Source organism: Salvelinus alpinus, chromosome 16 (assembly GCF_045679555.1).
Source record: "Salvelinus alpinus chromosome 16, SLU_Salpinus.1, whole genome shotgun sequence".
In the NCBI taxonomy this organism is placed as follows: domain Eukaryota; kingdom Metazoa; phylum Chordata; class Actinopteri; order Salmoniformes; family Salmonidae; genus Salvelinus; species Salvelinus alpinus.
The window spans coordinates 25,283,935-25,306,722 of NC_092101.1; the positions used below are offsets into that span (position 1 = coordinate 25,283,935).

Below are 22,788 nucleotides of genomic sequence, written 5' to 3' on the forward strand. Positions count from 1 at the left end.
CATTTGTAAGAATGCATCAAAATGGAATCAACAAACACCATGCCAGCTGTTTTATCATGTTTAAAGAGGGTTTCAAAATACAAACACAACTTGTTTTGGGCAAGATTGCCAGCTATAAACATTAGCTTGCGTCTGTGTTTTTTCAGAATTGCACTCATTTTAGTCTAAGTGGATGTGACTGGTCAGGGAGCCTACCCAGGCTCCTCTCTGTTGCTGCTCCAGAGACTCTCTCACCAGATGGCTCCAATAGACTGACTGACTGACTGTGTCTCAGTCGCCCTGCTTTGGAGGTCACTATCGATCACAGTCCAGAGGTGTGGTATGCCAAAACCTGTCAACCCATTTTCTACTCGCTGAGTCCTGAGAAGGGCTGTCCGGACACCGCAAATGTTATGATACCAAGTAATGTGATTTTCAGGCTAGCTAGAGAAATGACCCTTGGAAATGTCAAACAAGACCACACTTTGGTTATACTGTTTGGTTTCCATTTGTGTGGACTATGACCCTGAAACACAACCATCAAACAGAATTCTGTGTCTAGTCATCCTCATATTCCCCTGGTTCTCCCAAACAGCGCCATGACACATCCCCTCATTATGACACATGCAAACGCCCCTCTCCTCACGCCCTTCGGACGTTGCCCGGCTCGTTGGCTGTGTTCAGGTTGCCGGTTGCAGCAGTGTTACAGCAGTTTTCAGAATTCCTGTCCTGAGGTGCTTTACCAGTGTACGCTGAGATAATCTAATTAGCAGTGTGAAGTGGCTGCAGCTGGATGGGGCAGGGAGGGAGGCTGCACCCAGTAGTCTGCTGATCAATTGGCTCTGCCTCTGCTCCGGCCCGGCCCATCCGCTGCTCTACCTCATTGCAGTGACAAGTAACTGAGCTGGGCTTGGCTACTGCGTATCCCACCATCTGGCTCTAACACATGGCGGTGACCCTTTTACTGAAAGCACTCTTCTGGTATGAAACACACACTTTGGTCTTCTTACATTGAACATCATGCCTTATCACACTTTTTTTCATTGACCATTGACATCTCATGACAATTGAAACCAGCACGCGGGTGAGATTTGGTTCTGGGTGCCGATATTACGATTGACATAATGTAATGCCATTAGGGGTTAGGGTTTTACAAAGTGGTCCATATAATGTTGTAGACTGTTGATAGGATTTTGGACACCAGTCAATACAGTAGGTCATTGTATTTAATGCACACCGAGGGATAGGGCCAAAGGGAAGGGAAATCAATGGAGTCTGGGCCTTGGCAATTCAAACTCAGATTGGACAATTAATGTGTAATCGAAGAGCAATCAAAAGTAACCTATTGTTGCTTAATGAGTCTATGTTTTACTCAATAAAGAGAAAGGTGTGTCTGAGCTGCAAAGGTGCAAAAGAGATTGCAAATACCTGTTTAGGAATACAATGCACCATGTAAACAACATTAGTTGTGTCTAAAACAATAGGCCTTACTGAATGAATCTTCCTCTTGTTCTTAACACAGGCAAACATAGAACCTCCTGTACTCCTACAGAAAATGTGTTATCCTACAGAAAATGCAATTATCTATTGGTTCCATGAAAGAGGAGAAAAGCATTTAACATATTTAAGCTATTCAGTTGCTCTCGCTTCAAGGTCTAGCATATCTTGAAGGTTTGAAGAGGAAACTACCTTTTTTGTCTTAAATTGAAATATTCTCTTCTATTATTATATCTCTTTCATTTCCATTGGCCTTGTAATGGGGCCACCTCCAGAAATGGGAGAGTTGTTCCATTGGGACGTGAATACTCTGGGGAAATACACAATTTGTCCTTATTTATGAAATTAGTTGTAGCTTGTCCCTTTTAAAGGAATGTTTTTAAGTAGAAGAAACAGCCATGTCAATTGTTTCACAGTTTTCTATATTTTATCTGATCCTACTGCCTCCATTTCACATTTGAATTAGGTAGGTCTTCTAACAGTGTTGTGTTATTTTTCAAGCTGTTGAAGGTGATTACTATCTTCTATTTTAGAGTCCTTCCTTCATGACATTGGAGTGTTTGGCTGGAGCTAGAATCCTACTCCCTCATGTATAGCCTTTTACCCTAGTCACAGCCTGCTTTGAAGTCCTCTTTTGGGGTTTTCTCTCTTTAGGCAGGTTTCTTCAAAAGCACTTGTCCTCAATGTATGCTAGCTAACCCCAGAGTGGGCACAATGGATGTAATAAGATCATAAGTGAGAGACGGCATGCAAAACGGCCCAGCTTCCATGTTGTCTATGTATGGCCACATCACAAAGCAGTAATAAAGGATGACAAGCATAGCAGTATCTGCTGTGTTACATTGTGTTTTAGCCAGTCTTAGCTAACACACACACGCATGCACGGACACAGGCATACACACAAGGGCTGGGTGATATGACCTAAAGATATCTACATTTTTTTTCTAATTTATGGGTGATTCACGATATATACTGCATGTTTTCACTGAATAAGCTTTGTTGTACAATTAAAAGTAAAATACACAGCATTTCAAACAGTCAGGAATAATCTAATAAATTCAGGGCTTGTGAAATTATACCTAGGCTAAATATAACTTTCACAATCATAAGACTCACTAATAATTACATTATTTTGTCAAAATAGTTTAACCTGTTTTTTTTGCAATAAATACTGATCTGGCTGTCAAGTCCATCTATGAAAATGCCCTTTTTCTTACAAATTTAACTAGGACCATGCATAATACACATTCACTAATAATGACTAACTTCTTGTAGCAGCCAGGCATTATAGAAAATGATCACAACTAGATCTCATAAACAATCTCCCAAGCACAAGCCGAAGTACATGTCACGACCGTTGCTGGAAGAAGTGGACCAAGGTGCAGCGTGTTGAGCGCACATTACTTTTATTTTGGAATGACGCCAACAAAAACAATAAACAATACAAAAACGACCGTGAAGCTTAAGGGCTATAGTGCCACAAACAAAAACAACTACCCACAACGAAAGGAGGGAAAAAGGGCTACCTAAAGTATGGTTCCCAATCAGAGACAACGATAGACAGCTGTCCCTGATTGAGAACCATACCCGGCCAAAACATAGAAACACAAAATCAGAGACGTGGAGGAGGCCGTAGGAGGGCAACAACCCAGCAGCAGGACCACTACCTCCGCCTTTGTGCAAGAAGGAGCAGAAGGAGCACTGCCAGAGCCCTGCAAAATGACCTCCAGCAGGCCACAAATGTGCATGTGTCTGCTCAAACGGTCAGAAACAGACTCCATGAGGGTGGTATGAGGGCCCGACGTCCACAGGTGGGGGTTGTGCTTACAGCCCAACACCGTGCAGGACGTTTGGCATTTGCCAGAGAACACCAAGATTGGCAAATTCGCCACTGGCGCCCTGTGCTCTTCACAGATGAAAGCAGGTTCACACTGAGCACATGTGACAGACGTGACAGTCTGGAGACGCCGTGGAGAACGTTCTGCTGCCTGCAACATCCTCCAGCATGACCGGTTTGGCGATGGGTCAGTTATGGTGTGGGGTGGCATTTGTTTGGGGGGCCACACAGCCCTCCATGGGCTCGCCAGAGGTAGCCTGACTGCCATTAGTTACCGAGATGAGATCCTCAGACCCCTTGTGAGACCATATGCTGGTGCGGTTGGCCCTGGGTTCCTCCTAATGCAAGACAATGCTAGACCTCATGTGGCTGGAGTGTGTCAGCAATTCCTGCAAGAGGAAGGCATTGATGCTATGGACTGGCCCGCCCGTTCCCCAGACCTGAATCCAATTGAGCACATCTGGGACATCATGTCTCGCTCCATCCACCAACGCGACGTTGCACCACAGACTGTCCAGGAGTTGGCGGATGCTTTAATCCAGGTCTGGGAGGAGATCCCTCAGGAGACCATCCGCCACCTCATCATGAGCATGCCCAGGCGTTGTAGGGAGGTCATACAGGCACGCGGAGGCCACACACACTACTGAGCCTCATTTTGACTTGTTTTAAGGACATTACATCAAAGTTGGATCAGCCTGTAGTGTGGTTTTCCACTTTAATTTTGAGTGTGACTCCAAATCCAGACCTCCATGGGTTGATAAATTTGATTTCCATTGATAATTTCTGTGTGATTTTGTTGTCAGCACATTCAACTATGTAAAGAAAAAAGTATTTAATAAGAATAGTTCATTCATTCAGATCTAGGATGTGTTATTTTAGTGTTCCCTTTATTTTTTTGAGCAGTGTATTTAAAGTCTAGACAACTTGGATCTATTTGCTAGCTAACAAGGTCTAACAGTTGAATTGTTATGAACACACCCTTCTGTCTCCAACTGTTTGAACAGCATGTTAGCCTGTCCACTTTGTACAGATGTTGAAATCAAGTGGCCTACCTTATTTCTCAGAATGAGTTGCCAATTCCTTATATAATAGTTTTTTATGATTATTGCACATTTTATAAAACACAGACTAGACCGCTAGTATAAAAGTGTGTGGCTACAATGCTGCTAGCGGTACATGTGACAAACTGAGCATTCATTTTCCAGAATCAATGTTCATTGATACTCAATGTTCATTGAGACAAAGGGTATTCATTTTATTTTATTTAACTTTTATTTAACTAGGCAAGTCAGTATATTAGTCAGGGTATAGAAAACTAAACATAAAAAAAAACTGTATTCTTGCGATAAAGGCATTTGGAATATCGTGCTAAAACATACGTTTGAATTAATCAAATTACTTTGATATATCGCCCAACCCTAGTACACACACACACACTGGCCTGAACATCTGGCTGAGTGGAGGTGCTACCAGTCTGCTAATCGCTGTGGCGTGTGTTTGTTCTCCGAAGGGCTCAGGATGACCCAGGCGAGTGCTGTTCCTATTGGAACTCCCACTAGTCTGAACCTCACCACGGGGTACTCATCTGAACTCTTCTCTCTCTCCTCCATCTTGCTGTTGAGATGTCAGTGTTTCCTTGCAAATACTCTACCCTCCACCTAGTCACAGATATGATGCATTCATTCATATACTGTAGAATGCATGCCAATAGAACCATGTAGATGTGTGATGCTGGAGCTACTGAAGTAACCTTTAAATAAACATGGAGGGAGGCAGCAAAGCCATTCTCAGAGGAGAGTTGAGGAAGATGGGTCTTGGCATGCCTCACTACTCCAACAGGACAGACAGGCCCTCAGACTGACAGTCAGTCACATTCCCCAGACAGACTGCAGTACAGTCTGACACTAAGACTTTCTCATCTCCTGCACACCCAGTGACACCCAGTGGCAATCTCTTTTTCAGAGGGAGCCAGCTGAGTTCTCATCAAATCAAACCCAGCTCAGTGGGAGCCCTGGCTGAGTCGAAATGAACACAGCACCAGCAGACCTACTCTATTGATTCAGAGGCTCTTTCTGAGTCTCTCTCTGAGTCGGTGTAAAACAGCATCAAGGCAGGCAGGCAGCACCCCTCGTTCCCTCCGCAGTGTCTCCACTCTGCCCAGGCTTCCTTGGGACCGATCAGAAAGTGGGCGCTGAAGGGGAGTGTGTGTGTGTGAGGGGATAGAGAGATCATTAACTCAGGTCAGCTTGGCTCTTCTGCCTAATCACCAGTTAACACTTTCCAGGCCTGTATGGAACAGTGTGTGGGCAGGGAGCTCCTCACGGCAGGGGCCTGGCTGCTCTATGAGCCAGTAGACACATGGGGCGTCAGAACAAAACCTGGCTCAATGGATGTCGATGTACTGTAGAAGTGTCAACACATGAAGATGAACTCCTCAAAATGATTTTTCTTTGGCATTGGTTTCATGGTTGTATAAATTGGAATGTACACCACAAGTGTTAAGAATCTGTGCAAATGACTGTACAGATGACTGTGGATGATTACTGATGCGTGGTGGATTTTAATCATCATGTTACCATGTTCCATAGCTCCCCTGTCTCTGCGTTGTGGCGCACGTTTTGTAATCTCTGTGTGACAATGTCACAGTGTCACAGCCTACTTTGTACTGTGTGTCAAAGGTTTAACAAGCATTTGCTTCAGTTAATGTGACTGTGTTTTTGTTTCCAACACAACACAACAGCCTGTGTAAGACTTTAAAATATAAAAATGTATTTATTGTAGTTGGTGCTTGTTTTCCTTGCCAAGGACATCCTCATGCTGAAAATCAAAGGCTACCAAGTGCTTCCAAAGTGTTTTAACACCCCCTTCAATAACCTAGAGGAGTTTTAATATCAAACCACTGCTTATCCAATGGTATTTATTTGGTCCCTCTGTTGCAGAGAGAACATAGTATAAGCCCTTAGGTCTGCATTGATTATCAATTACTTTATCTTGAGTCTACCATAAATACAGAATAATTTGATATAATGATCTTTCCTCTGAATTACGACTGCAATCCTCAATTAACTTTTTAAAACTTATTTTGGATAACATAACCTCCCATTAACTTTAGTCACTAAGGCGAATCAGTATCTCTCCTCAGGGATTCTACTAAAGCAATAAGTTGTCCTCTATGAGAGTCAGTGTTTTGGAAGATTATCAGAAACAGACATTGTAAACCCTCCATAAAACAAGCAAAGGCCTACTGAATCAACTGTACTGTTTTCATATCAAAGCTCATATTATGAGCATTACTTGCAGAACATCTTTGCTCTATTCGTATTACCCATTAAATGGAGTTAAAAAATCTTTGCAGGGTTCAGTACCTATTGCTCCAGCCCAAAATAAAATAATGAAGGAATCAATGAAAATGCAGCTGGAGTGGAAATAACTTGACAATGCTGCTTTTTGTCTCCTTTTCCTCAGGCGAAAAGGTTCACCTCTTTTTATGTGGCTGGCACTGTCCTTATGGAATCCTTATTTCACTTGAACTCACTACATTAACTTTTACTCTGTAGTTCCCGGTTGATTAAGTTAGTGATATCTGCATGAAACGACAGCTGATCCCACTCTCCTCCCCTGCCTCGCCACACCTCTGATTATTTCCCTCTCTTTGTGGATGAATATTCATGTATTGTTGTTGCCAACAATAGACCATTCCCAGCTAGCACATTTGGTTCCTTGGAAGTTGTGGGAACGTACGTTTTTGTTTTCCCTTTGAAGCCATCCTGACTGGTAAAACAGAACAGTTTTTAAACGTTCTGAGAACAGAAGTGAACATTTTACCTGTTTTGGGAATGTAGATTTTTAGGTTTCAGGGAGGTTCTGAGAATGTTTAACTATGGTTCCCTGAAAGTTTTCCTAGGAGGTTTTATTAATGTTCTGAGAAGGAAGGTATTTAAATAACATGTTCTCAGAATGTTTTCATTGTGGCATGGCATCAGTGAGATTCAAACCTATGATCTTCTGTTCTCTATCCATGGAATTAGTCCACTGCGCCACCAGGATGGAGCTAGCATGCCATGTTTTCTTTACTCATACAAAGCTGGTCATTTTAGTCAATTTAAACAGACCCCATTTCAAAGGAAACATTTCAAGCATCTTTTACATTTTTATTTAGCCTTTATTTAACTAGGCAAGTCGGCTAAGAACAAATTCTTATTTACAATGACGGCCTACCAAAAGGCAAAAGTCCTCCTGCAGGGACGGGGGCTGGGATAAAAAAAAATATAATAATACAATAAAAATATAGGACAAAATATTCATCACAACAAGAGAGACAACACAACACTATATAAAGAGAGACCTAAGACAACAACAACAGCATGGCAGCAACACATGACAACACAGCATGGTAGCAACACAACATGACAACAACATGGTAGCAACACATGGCAGCAGCACAACATTGTAGCTGCACAAAACATGGTACTAACATTATTGGGCACAGACAACAGCACAAAGGGCAAGAAGGTAGAGACAACAATACATCACACAAAGCAGCCACAACTGTCAGTAAAAGTGTCCATGATTGAGTCTTTGAATGAAGAGATTGAGATTAAACTGTCCAGTTTGAGTGTTTGTTGCAGCTCGTTCCAGTCGCTAGCTGCAGCGAACGGAAAAGACGAGCAACCCAGGGATGTGTGTGCTTTGGGAACCTTTAACAGAATGTGACTGGCAGAACGGGTGATGTACAGTATGTGGAGGATGAGGGCTGCAGTAAATATCTCAGAGTGAGGCCTAAGAGGGTTTTATAAATAAGCATCAACCAGTGGGTCTTGCGATGAGTATACCAGTTTACAGAGGAGTGCAGTGATGTGGCAAATCTGATGTTCAAATGGTAAAGAGCATCTAGCCGCTCGAGAGCACCCTTACCTGCCGATCTATAAATTACGTTTCCGTAAACTTGCATGGGTAGGATGGTCATCTGAATCGGGGTTAGTTTGGCAGCTGGGGTGAAAGAGGAGTGATTATGATAAATCTAGACTTGGTTTCCTCTAACTTTAGCCTGCAGCGTTGATACCCTCACCACCCTCACCCAGGTGGTGAGGGTAGGAAACAACATCTCCACCCCGCTGATCCTCAACACTGGGGCCCCACAAGGGTGCGTTCTCAGCCCTCTCCTGTACTCCTTGTTCACCCATGACTGTGTGGCCATGCACGCCTCCAACTCAATCATCAAGTTTGCAGACGACACTACAGTGGTAGGCTTGATTACCAACAATGACGAGACGGCCTACAGGGAGGAGGTGAGGGCCCTCGGAGTGTGGTGTCAGGAAAATAACCTCACACTCAACGTCAACAAAACAAAGGAGATGATCGTGGACTTCAGGAAACAGCAGAGCGAGCACCCCCCTATCCACATCAACGGGACAGTAGTGGAGAAGGTGGAAAGTTCCTCGACGTACACATCGCGGACAAACTGAAATGGTCCACCAACACAGACAGCATGGTGAAGAAGGCGCAACAGCGCCTCTTCAACCTCAGGAGGCTGAAGAAATTTGGCTTGTCACCGAAAACACTCACAAACTTTTACAGATGGACAATCGAAAGCGTCCTGTCGGGCTGTATCACCGCCTGGTACGGCAACTGCTCCACTCACAACGGTAAGGCTCTCCAGAGGGTAGTGAGGTCTGCACAATGCATCACCGGGGGCAAACTACCTGTCCTCCAGGACACCTACACCACCCAATGTCACAGGAAGGCCAAAAAGATCATCAAGGACAACAACCACCCGAGCCACTGCCTGTTCACCCCGCTATCATCCAGAAGGCGAGGTCAGTACAGGTGCATCAAAGCTGAAAAACAGCTTCTATCTCAAGGCCATCAGTCTGTTAAACAGCCATCACTAACATTGGGTGTCTGCTGCCAACATACTGACTCAAATCTCTAGCCACTTTAATAATTAAAAATTGGATGTAATAAATGTATCACTAGTCACTTTAAATAATGCTACTTTATATAATGTTTACATACCCTACATTTCTCATATGTATATACTGTACTCTATACCGTCTACTGCATCTTGCCTATGCTGCATGGCCATCGCTCATCCATATATTTATATGTACATATTCTTATTCATTCCTTCACACTTGTGTGTGTATAAGGTAGTTGTTGTGAAATTGTTAGATTACTTGTTAGATATTACTGCATGGTCGGAACTAGAAGCAGAAGCAAGCATTTCGCTACACTCGCATTAACATCTGCTAACCATGTGTATGTGACCAATAAAATTTGATTTGATTTGAGAGAAGGACAGTGTACCGTCTAGCCATACTCCCAAGTACTTGTATGAGGTGACTACCTCAAGCTCTAAACCCTCAGAGGTAGTAATAACACCTGTGGGAGGAGGGGCATTCTTACCAAACCACATGACCTTTGTTTTGGAGGTGTTCAGAACAAGGTAAAGGGTAGAGAAAGCTTGTTGGACACTAAGAAAGCTTTGTTGTAGAGCTTTTAACACAAAATCCGGGGAGGGGCCAGCTGAGTATAAGACTGTGTCATCTGCATATAAATGGATGAGAGAGCTTCCTACTGCCTGAGCTATGTTGTTGATGTAAATTGAGAAGAGCGTGGGGCCTAGGATCGAGCCTTGGGGTACACCCTTGGTGACAGACAGTGGCTGAGACAGCAGATGTTCTGTCTTTATACACTGCACTCTTTGAGAGAGGTAGTTAGAAAACCAGGCCAAAGACCCCTCAGCGACACCAATACTCCTTAGCCGGCCCACAAGAATGGAATGGTCTACCGTATCAAAAGCTTTGGCCAAGTCAATAAAAATAGCAGCACAACATTGCTGAGAATCAAGGACAATGGTCACATCATTGAGGACCTTTAAGGTTGCAGTGACACATTCATAACCTGAGCGGAAAGCAGATTGCTTACCAGAGGGAATACTATAGATATCAAGAAAGCCAGACAGTTGATTATTGACAAGTTTTTCCACCACTTTAATAAACAGGGCAAAATAGAAATAGGCCTATAACAGTTAGTTATAACAGTTAGCACTCATTAAGATCAGGTGTGGCCAATTAGTGGGCGTGGACCACACACTTGAACACACTTAACAAGATAGAGGATAAAGAGAGTTTTGTTGATTGTCACGATTGTTTGTAGAATTAAAGGACCAAGGCGCAGCGTGCGTAGAGTTCCACATGTTTAATAAATGAAACTCACCAAAACAATACAGAACAAAACGAAACGTGAAGTCAAATGCAGTGCTCACTGGCAACTACACACAAATTATCAAGATCTGACAAAAAACCCAGTGGGAAAAGGCTGCCTAAATATGATCGCCAATCAGAGACAACGATAAGCCTCTGATTGGGAACCATACCAGGCCAACATAGACATATAATAACCTAGATAACCCACCCTAGTCACACCCCGACCTAACCAACATAGAGAATAAAAGGCTCTCTATGGTCAGGGAGTGACATTGATGTTGAGAATGGAATGTATTTTAAATAACATTCTTAGAACGGTCTCAAAAGTTTTCTTGATTTTTGGGGGGGAAAGTTTTCTTACTGTTCTCAGAACAATTTGAGAACATGACTTTAAATTGAACCATGAGGAAACGTGTAGGAAACGTTATGCTGAAGTACTGAAATTCCAAAGAAGAACACTGTTTCTTAACATTCTCTGAACTATTTGATAATATTCTCAATGTCAAACCAGTTGGAGAACATTCCTCAAACATTATCAAAATTGAAATGAAATGTAACCATGTTTGAACTTTTAGGAAACGTTCTGTTAAAGTAGTGAATTAAAAGTAATGAAATACCAAGAAAATAACGTTTTTTGTCAAGTTCCTTAAATGTGCTGAGAACGTTCCAAAGCAAATTAACTACCCTGCACCATTCCCAGAAAGTTGTGAAAGGTTTTACTGTATACAAAATAACCATAGGACAACCACACTCTCACAACTCTTAAATATATGTTTCTCAGAATGTTATGTGCTAGCTGGGTCAGTTCTGGAGGCTGGGAAATGCTCTGGAATTTGGTTCCATGTTTGCCATGGCGCTGTGAGGTCGCCTAGGCAGAGAGCTCTGGATATATTATACAGATTTTCTGTATTTTTAAGTCGTTTCAATTGCATTTTTCAATTAACTTTTTGTTTTTGTTAACTTAATGAGGGTTGATCTGACATTTCTGGTGATAAACCATAGAGTTGCAGGCCTGATGACGGCAAGTATGTTTATTTGGCTTGGCTAGCTAGGTAGCTAGTTAGCTGGCTAATGGTATTTGAATGATGCATTCACATCACCTTCAGTTTGTTTCACCTGTCCCGGTTCCTGGAAGGATGTGAGGGAATGGCAGCCTCGTAGGGGACACTTCCAGACTACTATCGAGGTGTGGTGGTGTTTTCTGGCGCTTTTACAGTCGCCGAAGCAACTCCCAGGTGGAGGATCCAGCCTACTTACGGAGGAGGTGGAGAGGACGTGCCTGATGAAGAGCTCCTGTCTAACAGGAGGCCTATTTGACTGACATTTCTCCCTGCCTGTCTATCACCGATGCTCCCGCCGCTCAAGCTACTGCTACTGACTGCCTTTCTGAATGCCTAAAGGCATCTGAAGCTGTAGAAGACCATCAGCCATGAAGTGACAGATCCCTACATTTGTTTTGGTTTTCAACATGACTTTGAGATTCTTGTTTGTAATGAAAAACACTATATCAAATAAATGTATTATTATTATTATTTAATGATGTTGCACTAAACAGCTCAAAGCACTCCCAGCCAGAGTATCCCACACGTCAAAGCCTGGGGCTATTGGGGAGGATGATCTACATCACACGAGGTTGGTGGCACCTGAATTGGGGAGGACGGGCTCGTGGTAATGGCTGGAGCGGAATTAGTGGAATGGTATCAAATACATAAAATAATGGTTTCCATGTGTTTGATACCATTCCATTTGCTCCATTCCAGACATTATTATGAGCCTTCCTCCCTTCAGCAGCCTCCTGTAACCTACATCTTCACGCTGATTACTCCGTTCAAAGCTTCATTTTCCAGCTTACATAAACAATGTGTGTTCTGCTCTCTACTCTCCACCACCGAATATAGTGAAAACCACCGTAGTAAGTATTGACATTAGAATTAAATCACAATGGATTAGCTAATTTCCGTGAAACAGCTGCCTGTGTTACAGTAGCTGCCTAGTTAGTGCAGTGTCTTTAGCTAGCTAGCTTCATTGTGCTAGCTTCATTGTGCTAGCTTGCGAATAGGCTAATGTTAGCTAACTAAACATTTGGCTATTGGCTGGCACTGGCAGTATGGGATTATAGAGAGTGAATTCAATTGTTTATTCGTCGTCTTGCTAGGTAGTTATCTAGCTGTGGCCTGCTTGCTAGTATCAACAAGGGCTATCTACAAAATAGCAGCATTAGCGCATATAGCTTGGAATCTAGACCAAAAGCAATACGCACGGATATGCATTTCCAAACAACGCTACTTCCACCTTCTGGTTTGGAGTATTTTAACAAGGCTGAGTGGCTGACAACTTCCAAAGTCTTTTCTCTGTGAACACAAAAGAGATTGACTGCTGACACTCTGTTCAGAGGTGCTAAGTACTGTCGGTAGGCAAACGTTTAACAATCCTACCATTTGTGTCTGATCTTTAAACAGAACTCAGTGACCCCCTTGTGGTACGGTCAGGACAGAAGCCAACAGTCTTGTTGCTCTTGATTCTCATCCTATCCTCCAGCCCTCCTGCTAGTTTTGTGTTTGTTTTCTGGGGGGATTAAGAGCGGGAGTTGCCCAACAGAACTACAGTCATCAGCAAAACAGGAGATCAACCACTTGACTCTAGCGCCTCCATCCGCCCACCCTGCTCCCCCTCCTGCGTTTACCTTACTCCCACCAGTTGGCAGGCAGGATCCTACTAACAGGCCTGGCAGGGAACACCCACCCCATTCCACAGGGAATTGTGACACCTAGTACACCTACAATTGGGTTACCCGGGGACACGCAATCTGCTCGTTTCAAGCGTACATATTCAGGTTAACTACTCAAACAATGGTACAATTTGAATCTAGCCTTTGGTCCATACTCAGTGAACAGATTAGTATGATGCAGTGCTCTGTGTAGAAAATTATTGAAGTAACAATTAGACACACTGAGGATCAAAGCAGTGGATGGTCTTGTTGTCCATTCATTAGGCACCTTGCAGTATACCGCATATCACCTAACAATGTAAAAGGTACTTGATGGCTCCTAACAGATATAGGAAGTGTCCTGATGATAGTACTCCATAGGCCACTAGTGGTTAGAGCGTTGGACTAGTAACCGAAAGGTCTCAAGATCGAATCCCCGAGCTGACAAGGTTAAAAATCTGTCGTTCTGCCCCTGAACAAGGCAGCTAACCCACTGTTCCGAGGCCGTCATTGAAAATAAGAATTTGTTCTTAACTGACTTACATAGTAAAATAAAACTTTACGGAGAAACAGAAAGGACTTTAACTAAAGGAGACAGAAGTGTTGTCTTTAATGGCCATCGGTCTGAACATTTAATCCTTGTGCTCCTTTACTTCACCTACACAAAGTATCTGTTTTGGCACCCAAAGTATTTGTACAATGGCCTTTAGGTGTATTTCCTAAATGTCTGATGAGTTTGTGTGCAAATATACTTGAATATCTGCACCTCCTCCTGTGTTGGGTTCTCTATGTAGCCCAGCCTATGTGTCACAACAGTGGGGGGCTGCTACTTCCATTATTTCTTTAATCTGTCAGTGAGGAGTAGCATGGCTGAGGAGGACAGAGCCACTTCAACTGTTAGCCTGGCTCTGCTCTGGCTGATGACTCATGTGTGACTCACCTTTTTCTCCCCAATAACCTGGGAATCCTGCCCTAGATGGCTGGGGCTGGAGACTGTGGTGTGTTTTATAATCCTCCACTATTGGCCACTTCCTCATGCTGCAAAGTGGTCTGAAATATTTAGATGTTTAATCAGAGCTGCTTGTGATGCTGTATGGAGAGGCTGAGGCTCTCTGTAAGGTATTATTTGAGTGCCACTTCTGAGCATGTGTCTGACAGCCGTACAAAAGACCTGACAGTGGCATGTCGCTGAAAAGGTTTGGTGTTGTTTTGGAATTAATGGCCTTGTGAATTGTAGTGCAACATAAGAGAAAATACGTCTGCCTCAGATCATTGCAGCCGTGAAGGGAGATCTGTGGATGATGAAAGTGGTTTGCCGATTAGCATAGAATGGTCTCAGAATATTCTCAACCCTGTTTATGAGACAGTCACATAACAGGTAAATACCCTATGGCAGGGTCACCCAACTGGCGGCCCGCATGCGGGACGAATTTAACCAGCAGGGTTTTTTATTTGGCCCCAATTATTTAAAAAATTGTTGGGGGGAACATAAAATACTGTAAAAACACCAGCAAATCAGCCCCAAGTCATTTACATTGTGGAAATCTGTTCCAAAGTATTCCCACACATAATAGAGAGATATATGTGATCCTATACAAATGTAAGCAAGGTTTGAAATTATGCTTTAGTCAAACATATCTGTTTGGGCTTCTTGCGGTCAATTTGCAGTCTACAACTTATTTGTAACTATGTTCCATCCCCCTGACCATCCGCTCAAGAAAACAATCAGCCCGCGGCTGAATCTAGTTGATGATCCCTGGCCTATAGTATGAAACTGAAGTTGTAGTATGAAGCTGTGAATATTTCAACCAAATCCAATAGCTGGATATCAACATCAATAATAGTATGATATTTGGCATGTTATTTTCTTTTCCCCCAGAAAAGCAGTTTTCTCTCTGAAGCCCTGTTTTCTGCAGAGTCACCAGAGACCTTGGATCCCCTCTTCAAATTCCATGAGACTATCGCTAAGGTAAGAGACCATCTCTCAACTGTCTTGAGGCACCGGTATCCTTACAAGGGCTTGGCAAATTAAAACAATTAATTCATTCATGGACTGGAGTGGAGTGGAGTAAGGAGCGGAGCTTAATTGAGACTGGCAGGTAGTGTGGATGTGGAATATGGTTTTAGAAGCCTTTTCATGTGTTGTCAGACCATTCTGTCTTTTTTAGCTCTCTAAGCCAAACCTTGAGGCAGTGGCTAGTTAGGAACAAACATTGATATACAGTGTGCATCCTGCTTACCGTTCAGCTCTTCATTTTAATGCAAAGAAGATATTAGGCTTAAGCCTGAATTGCTCTCCCGTCATGCTCACAGACTCTCATTCATCATCCCAAATGTGCCCACATTTCTGTCTCCAAAGTGTCAAACTGGTGTGCCGTTAGTATACTTCAATAGTACTGTAATATGTGGACATTTTTCTTCTGTTTCCCTTCCATCCTTTTCTTCGGAACAAATTTCATATTTGTTAGAACAAGATAAAAAAAAAAAAAAAAATTGCCGTTTCCAGCTACTATAGTCATTTACAACATTAACAATGTCCACACTGTATTTCTGATCAATTTGATGTTATTTTAATGGACAAGAAATGTGAAATTTGAAATGCTCAAAAACAAGGACATTTCTATGTAACCCTAACATTTTGTACGGTAGTGTACACACACACACACACACACATACACATAAACATACAAACAGACACACACAAAACAGCTTACCATCTTTAGCCTATGGGCAGACTGACAGTCATCCTGTGGACAGACTGAAGGTCAGACCTCTGTGTGACCCGACCCCCCTTGTTGTCGCCTCCGGCCAATCTTCATATGAAGGACTTTGTATCAGTGTCTGTCTCTAAGTGTTACTGTGTGTGTGTGTGTCTCTAAGTGTTACTGTGTGTGTGTGTGTGTGTGTGTGTGTGTGTGTGTGTGTGTGTGTGTGTGTGTGTGTGTGTGTGTGTGTGTGTGTGTGTGTGTGTGTGTGTGTGTGTGTCTCTAAGTGTTACTGTGTGTGTGTGTGTGTGTGTGTGTGTGTGTGTGTGTGTGTGTGTGTGTGTGTGTGTGTGTGTGTGTGTGTGTGTGTGTGTGTGTGTGTGTGTGTGTGTGTGTGTGTGTGTGTGTGTGTGTGTGTGTGTGTGTGTGTGTGTGTGTGTGTGTGTGTGTGTGTGTGTGTCTGAAGGATGAGTGACCCAATGTAGTGGCGTGTTGCTTTATTTAAAGCCAGCACTCAGTCGTTCACGTCTTGGCCAGACGCTGATTGCTCAGCTAAAGGCTGGCTCCTGACAGCTTATTTTTCTCCCTACCTGTTCTTTGTCTTCAGGAGGAACGGTTGCTGGTTGGGAAGCAGAAAAAAGCCCAAGCTTTTATACACATTTTTGTCTCCAGCGAGGAAGGCCACAAATATGACGGCAGAAAGAAATATGGCTGTCGTTAGAGCTCCTCATCACAGCCTTGGAGATAATGTAATGTGCCACACGTTGTTTGTGTGAAGTGTTAAGAGCTAAGGAAAAGGAAAAGCAATGACATAAAACATTCAGCAATAGTAGTACAATGGCAAGTGATAAAGGGGGTAGTGAAAATGAAAAGAGGCAGTCCAAGATGTTATTCTCAAATTTAAATATTCACATGGTGAATGTTGAGCATTATTTTAACTCCAATGTAAATTGGTCATTGGGACTATTTGAGTGCAAATTGGCTGTGATTTATAATTCCGAGGACGTGGTTGGAGATATATCATATGTCAAAATATATTTTTCAGCTTTATGGTGCAAGGTTGAGAAACTTTACTGAATAATAAAGAGAAAAGATCTCTCGCTGGTGATTGTGACACCACACACACACAGTACAGCAACAGTGGTGTCAGAAAAACTTTGGAGAGGCAAGATTGTCTTATCAGGGGACTTCTCCCGATTTCGGGGGATTACACAGTGTGATACACAGCTGCCGGATCCACACAGCCACAGAAAAGAAAGCAAAACATCTCTGTGAAAACTCCCAGGCCCCATCCTTAACCACAAAGAAAATAGTTCCATGAGAGGAATCCCATAAGAGGAATAGGATCTTTCCCCACCAAATGTGTCACAATAATCATTATTGTGATGTGGCCACAGTTTCTCCATCTGTGAAATATATGTCATAATGCTTTGTTTAGGAACATGTTTAATCATGGGGACATACAGTGTCATGAAGAAGTAAACTGCCAGGCCACCATCACATTACCACCACCACCATGCTTGACTGTTGGTATGAGGTTATTACTGTGGAATGCAGTGTTTGGTTTTAGCCAGACATAATGGGACCCATCTTGTCCAAAAAGTTGACTTAAGTTTGCAAAAAAGCTCCTGGAAGCACCTGGATGATCAGCAAGTTTCTTGGAAGAATGTGCTATGGACATATGAGTCAAAGTATAACTTGTTGGACTACATGGGTCCCATTATGTCTGGCGAAAACTAAACACTGCATTCCACAGTAAGAACCTTATACCAACAGTCAAGCATGGTGGTGGTAGTGTGATGGTTTGGGGATGCTTTGCTGCCTCAGGACCTAGACGACTTGCCTTAATAGAAGGAACCATGAATTCTGCTCTGTATCAGAATTCTACAGAAGAATGTCAGGCCATCCGGGTCATGGGTCATGCAGCAAGACAATGATCCAAAACACACAATTAAGTCTACATAAAAAATGGCTAAAAAGCAACAAATCTAATCCCAATTGATATGTTGTGACAGGATTTGCTTTAAAACCCACAAATATTGCTGAGTTAAAGCAATTCTGCAAGCAAGAGTGGGCGAAAATTCCTATACACCCATGTGAGAGACTGATCAACAACTACAGGAAGCATTTGGCTGCAGTCATTGCAGGTAAAGGTGGCAGAAGCAGTTACGGAGCGCAAGGGGGCAATTTACTTTTTCCAACATGGGAATTGGGTGTTGTATAACTTTATTAATTAAATAAATAAAATAATTATACTTTTTTGTATTTGTAAACTCAGGTTCCCTTTTTGTAATATTAGGTATTGTATAAAAAAACATGCAAAATCAGAAAGAGGGCAAATACTTTTTCACGGCACTGTAGTTGCTACATAGCTCATTTAAATAATTGTAAATACAGAGCTCATTCAAATAATTTAGCCATCTTCATTTTCAATGACAAAAGATTTTTTCAATAATTCAAGATGTCTGATGATTGCAGGGACAACAGTACAAAAACAACTGTTTATAATATGACATTCAACCAATTAAATAACTACATAAAATACACTGTGGTTTTGACTACTGGGCAACAATGCTGAAAACCATTTATCTCGGAAATTATTCAGACGCCTTCCCCTTTTCCACATTTTGTTTTATGTTACAGCCTTAACCTAAAATGGATCTACACACAATACCCCATAATGAAGGAAAAACAGGTTTAGACATTTTTGCTAATTTATACAGAAACAAACAACTGAAATACCTTTTTTACATAAGTATTCAGACCCTTTGCTATGAGACTCGAAATTGAGCTCAGGTGCATCCTGTTTCCATTAATCATCCTTGAGATGTTCCTACAACTTGATTGGTCCACCTGTGGTAAATTCAATTTATTGGACATGATTTGGAAAGGCACTCACCTGTCTATATAAGGTCCCACAGTTGACAGTGCAAAAACCAAGCCCTGAGGTCGAAGGAATTGTTTGTTAAGCTCCGAGACAAGATTGTGTCGAGGCACAGATCTGGGGAAGGGTACCAAAACATTTCTGCAGCATTGAAGGTCCAAGAACACAGTGGCCTCCATCATTCTTAAATGGAAGAAGTTTGGAACCACCAAGACTCTTCCTAGAGCTGGCCACTTGGCCAAACTGAGCAATCGGGGGAGAAGGGCCTTGGTCAGGGAGGTGACCAAGAACCCGATGGTCACTCTGACAGAGCTCCAGAGTTCCCCTGTGGAGATTGGAGAACCTTCCGGAAGGACAACCATCTCCGCAGCACTCCACCAATCAGGCCTTTATGGTAGAGCGGCCAGACGGAAGCCAATCCTCAGTAAAAGGCACATGACAGGCCACTTGGAGATTTCCAAAAGGCACCTAAAGGACTCTGACCATGACAAACAAGATTCTCTGGTCTGATGAAACCAAGATTGAGCTCTTTGGCCTGAATGCCAGCGTCACGTCTGGAAGAACCCTGGCACTATCCCTACGGTGAAGCATGGTGGTGGCGGCATCATGCTGTGGGGATGTTTTTCAGCGGGAGGGACTGTGAGACTAGTCAAGATCGAGGGAAAGATGAACGGAGCAAAGTACAGGGAGATCCTTGACGAAAACCTGCTCCAGAGCGCTCAGGACCTCAGACTGGGGCGAAGGTTCACCTTCCAACAGGGCAACGGCCCTAAGCACATAACGCAGGAGTGGCTTCGGGACAAGTCTCTGAATGTCCTTGAGTGGCCCAGCCAGAGCCCAGACTTGAACCCGATCGAGCATCTCTGGAGAGACCTGAAAATAGCTGTGCAGCGAAGTTCCTCATCCAACCTGACAGAGCTTGAGAGGATCTGCAGAGAAGAATAGGAGAAACACCCCAAATACAGGTGTGCCAAACTTGTAGCGTCATACCCAAGAAGAATCAAGGCTGTAATCGCTGCCAAAGGGGCTTTAAAGTACTGCGTAAAGGGTCTGAATATTTCTGTAAATGTGATATCAGTTTTTTACCTTTTTAATACATTTGCAAAAATGTCTAAAAACCTATTTTTGCTTTGTCAATATGGGGTATTGTATGTAGATTGACGGGGGGGGGGCAATTGAATCAATTTTAGAATAAGGCTGTAACGTTACAAAATGTGTTAAGTCATAATACTATTCACACCCCTTGACAGTGCATTTGGAAAGTATTCAGACCCCTTGACTTTTTTCACATTTTGTTACATTAAAAATTGGGGTTAAAATGTATTTGTCTTGAAATGTCAATGAAAAAATAAGATTAATGAAAAATAAAATACTAATATATCTTGATTAGATAAGTATTCACCCTCCTGTGTCAATACACCTTTGGCAGCGTTTACAGCTGTGAGTCTTTTTGGGTCAGTCTCTAAGAGCTGTTCACACCTGGATTGTACAATATTTGCCCATTATTATTTTTTAAATTATTCAAGCTCTGTCAAGTGGGTTGTTGATCATTGCCATAGATTTTCAAACCGATTTAAGTCCAAACTTAGGCACATACAATGTCATCTTGGTAAGAAACTCCAGTGTATATTTGGCCTGAGTTATAGGTTATTGTCCTGCTGAAAGGTGACTGTCAATTTGTCTCCCACTGTCTGTTACAAAGCAGACTGAACCAGGTTTTCCTCTAGTATTTTGCCTGTTCTTAGCTCTATTCTGTTTCTTTTTATCAACAACCAAAAAACTCCTAGTCCTTGCCGACGACTAGCATATCCATAACATGATGCAGCCACCACCATGCTTGAAAAGATGAGGAGTGGTACTCAGTGATGTGTTGAATTTGCCCCAAAAAACATGATTTGTATTCAGGACAAAAAGTGAATTTCTTTGCCACATTTTTTGCAAGATCACTTTAGTGTCTTATTGCAAACAGGATGCATGTTGAAATATTTCTCTGCACAGACTTCCTTCTTTTCGCCCTATAATTTAGGTTAGTATTGTGAAGTAACTACAATGGTGTTGAGCCATCCTCAGTTCTCCTATCACAGCCATTAAACTTACTGTTTTCAAATCACACTGGCCTCATGGTGAAATCCCTGAGCGGTTTTCTTCCTCTCCGACAACTGAGTTAGGAAGGACCCCTCTATCTTTGTAGTGACTGGGTGTATTGATACACCATCCAAAGTGTAATTAGTAACTAAACCGTGATCAAAGTGATATTCAGTGTCTTTTTCTTTTTACCCATCTACCGGTAGGTGCCCTTCTTTGCAAGGCATTGGAAAACCTTCCTGGTCTTTTTAGCTGAATCTATGTGTTATGAATACTCAGGGAGAAAAAGGTGTAGATTCACGCGCAGAGTGGTGCAGGTGTTAATTTCGCCTTCGTGGACTGACCCGACATTCTGCGTCGAGGCAGAAGTCCACTTCCCAGTCCACTAGATAGTGGATGCGACCTCTCAGGCGTTTGGAATCAAGGATGACCTGAATGGCGTAGGCAGGTTCCACTCCGACGTCCAACGGTGGGGGTGCACTGTGGGTTGAGACTGGAGTATGAAGAGGACTGTAGGTGACCGGTTTTAACAGACACATGGAAGGACGAGGAGATTTTGTACTGACGGGGTAACTGGAGGTGTTACGTAACAGGGTTGATGCGATGGGTAATCTTGAAAGGACCAATGAACCGAGGACAGAACTTTTTTCAGGGGAGGCGGAACCGGATGTCTCTGGTAGAGAGCCACACACGCTGTCTGGGGTGAAAGAGTGGCGTAGGCCGGCGGCATCTGTCGGCAAAGCGTTTGGGTATTAGAGGCTTCCTGCAGATGCCGGTGAGTGGTCTCCCATACCCGCTCACTACGCAAAAACCAGATGTCGACAGCTGGGACAGTACCAGGCTCCGCCTCCCTGGGAAACACTTGGTTTGTAACCAAGTACACACTGAAACGGAGTAAGGCGGAGGGATGAATGCATGAGTGAGTTCTGAGCGTATTCAGCCCAGGCCATATACCGACTCCAGTCGTGTGGAGATACAGAACATTGTTGGCGGAGGTACTTCCCTATTTCTTGGTTCAGGCGTTCCGTCTACCAGTTGGTCTGGGGATGGTAGCCAGAGGAGAGGCTGAGGGCAACCCCCCAGGCGGTCACAGAAGGCTCGCCATACCGCGGTCAGAGACGATGTCCTCCAGAATCCCATACAGATGGAACACCTGCTGAAACATACACTCAGCCAAATCCATGGCGTTAGGTAAATGAGGAAGAGGAACCAGACGACACATTTTTGAAAAACAGTCTAACATGACAAGGATGGTGGTGTTACCAGAGGATTCAGGAAGGTCTGTGATGAAGTCAACAGCTGTGGGGCCAGGGTCTTGGCAAAGGTTGGTGCTTATCGGAAAGGAGATGACAAGGGCTTTTGGTTTGGGCGCAGACTGGACAGGAGAGTGCATAATCCCTTACGTCGGATGCCAGTTAGGACCACCAGAACTTATGGGCTAGAAGTTCGGTGGTTTGTGTAATACCCGGATGTCCTGACCCCAAGGACGTGTGACACCATTGCATCAGTTGGGGTCTAACAGCTGCTGGTACGTGACTCTTCCCAGCTGGTGTCTCAGGAGGAGCTGTGTCTGAAGTTAGGTCTTCTTGTATGGCAGAGTGAACCTCCCACTATACCGGTCCCATAATGCAAGAGGAAGGAAGAATGGGTGTAGGGTCTGAGTTACTGGTCAGAAGGTCAAACTGGAAGGAGAGAGCATCAGCTTTTACGTTTTTCTTTCCAGGGATGTAAGTAACATGAAAATGGAAGCGTGTGAAGAAGAGAACCCAGCAGGCTTTTCTGGAGTTTAACCTCTTGGCCCCTCTGATATATTCCAGATTACAATGATATGTTAGGACGAGAAAGGGATGTTGTGCGCCCTCCAACCAGTGGCGCCACTCCTCGAG

The 22,788-nt window shown here is 43.2% G+C and overlaps 1 protein-coding gene across 3 annotated transcripts in view; it reads left to right on the plus strand.

Annotated features, from left to right (window-relative positions):
- Nucleotides 1-22,788, plus strand: part of LOC139541191 (inactive N-acetylated-alpha-linked acidic dipeptidase-like protein 2) — a 340,439-nt gene that overhangs the window by 295,827 nt on the left and 21,824 nt on the right. For 2 of the 3 annotated variants that reach the window (XM_071345568.1, XM_071345567.1), the window contains exon 11: nt 15,108-15,197. In XM_071345568.1, the coding sequence (XP_071201669.1) occupies nt 15,108-15,197 (90 nt within the window). Of the gene's footprint in view, nt 1-15,107; nt 15,198-16,540; nt 16,786-22,788 lie in introns of those variants that run through there. The other variant, XM_071345569.1, reaches the window with a different exon arrangement.